The 5,138-nt window shown below is 35.7% G+C and overlaps 1 protein-coding gene across 1 annotated transcript in view; it reads right to left on the bottom strand.

Annotated features, from left to right (window-relative positions):
* The window catches only part of LOC105810122 (neurobeachin-like), a 176,886-nt gene that overhangs the window by 14,586 nt on the left and 157,162 nt on the right, over positions 1–5,138 (bottom strand). Inside the window, 2 exon segments of the mRNA XM_012644042.1 lie at positions 2,653–2,823; positions 3,384–3,539. Of these exon segments, the coding sequence (XP_012499496.1) occupies positions 2,653–2,823; positions 3,384–3,539 (327 nt within the window).

Here is a 5,138-nt window from a genome sequence, read left to right as displayed (position 1 = left end):
TATCCTTATTTAAATCTTAAAATATTGCTTTTTAACAAATATAACATCCATAATTTTGTTCTTAACAATTAACAGAAGCATTTTGTATTTACATAGCTCCTGTCGTAAGGAACTTTAAACACTTTAAATATTTAACTTTTCCTGCTGATGGACCAAAGCTATAATTGATAGTTAACCATCTTTTGGTTTACAAAATCATTAGAAAGTAAAATAGCTAATGCAGATGATTACTATAATTTAACATTTTTCTTTAAAATTCTTTACCTCATAGCAGTATAGTCTATAAATCATCTTATCTCTGCTACCAGATGCCAGCTTTTAAGAAATAAATCTCTTTTTTGGAAATAACACTTGTATCATTTCTGAGCTTCGTTTTGAAGACGGTAATTAATTAGATTTAAAGCTCTATTCTGTTTCTTTTACATTTTTTTTCTATCTAATAACTTCTAATTTTTATTAATAAATGTGGAAGATACTGCACGGATATGCTGTTTAATTAAACTTTTTAAAGAAATGCTATGCTATTATGAAAATAAAGACCATTTGGAAATATGTGAAAATACATTTAGAAAAAACATATGTGATACTATACTATGCTTGAGAATAACAAAGCCATCAATGGTAGGCCAAATGTCTATAGATACACACAAACACAGATACACTGGAATTCTGTGAAAAATAAAAAATTTTTAAGGACATGGTTTAAAAAAGAGTAAATAAGGAGGTTAACTTATTATTTACAGTATAATGTTCATTAATAAAGTAGAATTGGTAGCTAATTATTTGAACTCGTTGGAAATCAAGCAACACTGAATATTTTTTTCCCTCAAATCAATATCATGTCTTGCTCAAAATTTAGAGCAGAGACTTATGTGTATAACACACTCTTTCTCTCATTCAACATCTAGGCCAAGAGACATATATTACTTCACAACACTCTTCTAGTTTCTCTATCCACTGTTCTTTACCTCTAGCTATGGGCAACAAGGATAGAACTTCACATAACATTCAGACATCTAGTTCAATCTTCCACTATCTTCTCAAACACATACATCTCTATATTCTCTCCTGTGGCCTTTCTTTATCAAATGCCATTTCCTATTTCTGCAGTATTCCCGTCAAAATGCATGAGTTGGGGGGACTGGGACTTGAGGGGCCGACGTGCAATTCAGTTTCTACCCCAGCTACCTCACAGGTCGGCACTGACCAGAGGTGGCAACCTCCAGCCAAGCAGTCTGACATGGCGCCTTGTCAGATGCGGTGACTCACTACTCTAGTCCCAGCACTTTGGGAGGCTGAGGCAGGAGGATCACTTGAGCCCAGGAGTTCAAGACCAGCCTGGGCAATATAATGATAGCCCGTCTCTACAAAAAATGAAAAAATTGGCCAGGCATGGAGGCTGAGCTGTGAGGTTCGCTTGAGCCCAAGAGCTCAAGGTTCCAGTGAGCTATGATGACGCACTGCACTCAGCCTGGGTGACAGAGCGAAACCCTGTCTCTAAAAAAAACAACCAAAAAACCCCATAAAAAACAAACAACCTCCCCGAAAACATGGTCTCTTATAAATTTCTTATCTACTTTTATAATATTTCAGTTGCAGATGCACAGGGTTCCTGGGAAATTCTTATCTCTGTTGTGTCATAAATATATTCCCCAAACTCACGTTCAAGTTTATTTAGGAGCGTGTTTTACGCTGTGATTGATGTATGAATTACAATTTGAATAACACTGGTTTAGGTACTTGTCATTATCAACACTTGACGAAAACCATTCTATATTTTACAGGAAATGTACGCAATCTCGTATCCAGCTCTTCAGCCATATAATGATATTTACTAAAAACCTAGTATGTGGGTCACTGTGCCAGGAATCAGAGACTTAAGATGGAAAGGGAGACACTCATGATCTACTGCAGTGTTTCCTCAGGACGACAATCCATGCTCTTACGTGAACAAAAAGGTCCACGGTAAAAGAAGTTTCAGGACTGTGGGGTAAACAAATGTCAATAGATTCATGTGTGTCAGACTTTCAGAGCTGACATACAGAGTTCGTGTGTATGTCCTATTTTCCACAATTATTTTACTATGGAGTCTCCCTTTTTTCCCCCACAGGACAGCTAAGGGATTACTGTGCAATAAAACACACTTGCAGAATCATCCCAAGCGAGGAAAACTGTCTTATTCAGTCTTTGCATCGCCAGTGCCTAATCTGAATGGGGTACTCGATCATTGTTTGTTAAATGAATAAACAGAGAAATTTACTATACTATGAGGTACAAAGTAGTAAATGCCCTGACCAAGACATAAATAAATCTTACAGAAATTCAGAGAAGAGAAAGATTATGTTCAGCTAAGAGAAATCAATCGTATGAGTTTTAACGGATGAAATGACACAGAAGAAAATTTCTAAAGGATGGGGCCATTTGGAGACTGGGGAAGGCAGCTGAGCAGAGAGTCAATGTGAGGGGATCTGGACATTTCTCCAGGCTGAAGGTGATAGTAGTTGCTCATTTTTACACTTCAAATATAGCTGCATTCCGATCACGATTTTTGCCACTTAAGCTTTCATGTTTTCTATTAGGAAACAATCAAAAAGGCAAAATATATTAAAATGAATTTATAGTCTGATAGGACAGTTTTAGGCAAACACTCACTGCTATTCGGGTTGTCTCCTATGATATGGTGCCGCCCACTCCAGTACCAGAGAAGCAGGGTGGCATCTCGAGATCCAGACACGATGTAGCAGTCCCCACCTATGTATGACTCGGACCTGGCCAAGCATGTGACCACATCCCAGTGGCCAAATACAATCTGAGTCAATTTCCCTGCAACACAGAAATGACAGGTTTATTTCATTTAATCTTCAAAAAGAAATAAGCACAAGTTTATTTTACCAGATATTTTTTATTTTACCAGATTTTTAAAAAATTTTCTGTTATCAGATTTGTGAAAAGTCAATCTATAGACTCACAAATTTATAATGTAATTCAAATCTAGCTACAGGTGCTTTTTTGCATTGCTTCTGAAAACTGATACGAGAATATCATTTGGGATTTTTAAGGAAAGGACTTATTAAAGAACACAATCATGATTTTTTCTCTTCAGGGTTTGGGCCATACTAAGGGGAGGTTTAAGATCTTTTACTAGATATGAATTTGGGGTAGGAGACAATAGCTGTATTTGTCTTATGAACTTGGGGATCACGTTAAAGTTCGGAATGGATAAAGTTAGTTATTTAGTTTACAATGTGAACATTTAATTTCAATCTTGACCACTCAAGTTGACAAATGATGAGAATGTCTACACTAGTAAGTGAGTTTATATTTAGCTTTGGTTGCAACAACAGCATTTTGAAGAGAATAAGGTATTTTGTAGTTAAGATTACCTGTTTCTGTGGAATAAACTCTGAAGCTCTTATCCCAGAATCCACAGATAAGAATATAGCGATTATCTGCTGTGACCACAAAACAATGTGCATTGATTTGTATACTCTGGTCAACCAGGTCTGTGATCTGCCGTTTGTTCACACCAGAATTATTGGCTGAAAATACATAGGAAAAAGCCCTTAAAGAAAGATTCCACAAAAGTTTCACCAAGGACTTACAGAAGGAAAAGAATATATTTATGCTTCACTTATCTAGAAACAGACTTTCAATGCTACAAGATTATTAAGATTTTAACGTCTTCCCTTGAGGAATATAAATTTCCTTAGTAGCAGTGATAATTTATGAACCATATTGCACGTTTAAAAATTATACCAGAAATTTCAGTTCTTCCTCCACCAGTAAATAAAAACAATATGAGGAATTCAAGATAATGAATTTAAAATGCAATAAAAATATTTAAATGCATTTAATTCTACAGATGTTCACAATGCAAAAGTTCATTAGTTCATAAGAACCAAATGAGAAATAAATATTGTATGAAGTATGTTATACAAGGAAAAAATATCTTAATATATGCCCCAATCTGTCATTTCCTGACGGTATTTACAATTCATGTGGAAAGAGGAGGGTAGAGATTTGAGCAAGGGATGTTGTTATGTGGGCAGCCCCACAGGGAGCTTTAGGTCAGCAGCTTTAAAGACCTGATTGTCAACAAACAACAGGCCTTTCCAGACTGGACTGGCAGCAAGGAGGAGAGGAACAAAAGGATGGGAAAGGGATTGGGGAAGAAAGAGACAGGCAAAGGATCAGTGAATAGCACTGGGACTGAATCTGAATAAAGCCAGGAACTCGGAGACACCACATGATTTCCCCAGTGTCTGTCTGCATGCCAGCCTGTCCCTTCCTCCACGCCATCCTTTCAGGCTAAATCCCTGGGCTGAATCCTTAAACAGAAAATGCAGATGTAGGAGGTCACCATCACCACTCTCTAATGCCAATTAAATCTAAGTGCTACTATTTGTAGATATCTACTAACGCTATAAACATAATTACTAGGGAATGTAAGCAATAAAAAAATATACACCAAAAATGACAACAAAACAAAGGAACTATGGAAAAAAAACCCAAAGATCCTGGGTCATTTGAAAACTATATAACTGGTCCTTGATTAATTACAATAGAGCTATTAATTTTTCCATGGTTACTCATTAGCTGTATATTTCATTGCCAATGTCTGTTGGACAGAGGAATAGCTAGACTAGATGCTAAAAATATTCCTAGTCCAAAACCTTATATCTTCCTAAAGACATATAAATGCTATTTTGTACAGGAGTATAAATAACCAACTGAAATGGTTGTATCTTATCTTATTTCTGGGTTTAAAGATGAAGGGTGACTTAATCTAAGAATGAAACACCATAACTTATACATAGTTTAATAATTTCTCATAGCATTTTCAATTTTCTTCAATTTAATTTTCTAAACAATCCCATGAGACAGGTGGAACAAATATTATCATAAACCATGTCACAGATACGAAATTGAAGTCCTAGAAAGATTAAGACGCTTGCTCTGGATCATATGGCTAGTAAGTGTGTATGTGATTATTTATTATATTTTGAATATCTGCTGCAAAGAGTTACAGCTCATTGGTTTGCAATCATATAAAATCTTTACTTCAAGAAAATGATTAGCCCTATTGAATAGAGACTTCTAGAAAACATGGTCTTTGATATTAGTTTCCTTTAATAATT

This window comes from Propithecus coquereli, unplaced genomic scaffold (assembly GCF_000956105.1).
Source record: "Propithecus coquereli isolate 6110/MARCELLA unplaced genomic scaffold, Pcoq_1.0 Scaffold205, whole genome shotgun sequence".
Taxonomy (NCBI): domain Eukaryota; kingdom Metazoa; phylum Chordata; class Mammalia; order Primates; family Indriidae; genus Propithecus; species Propithecus coquereli.
Note: the sequence above shows the minus strand (reverse complement) of the source record. Positions and strands in the feature narration are given on the sequence as shown.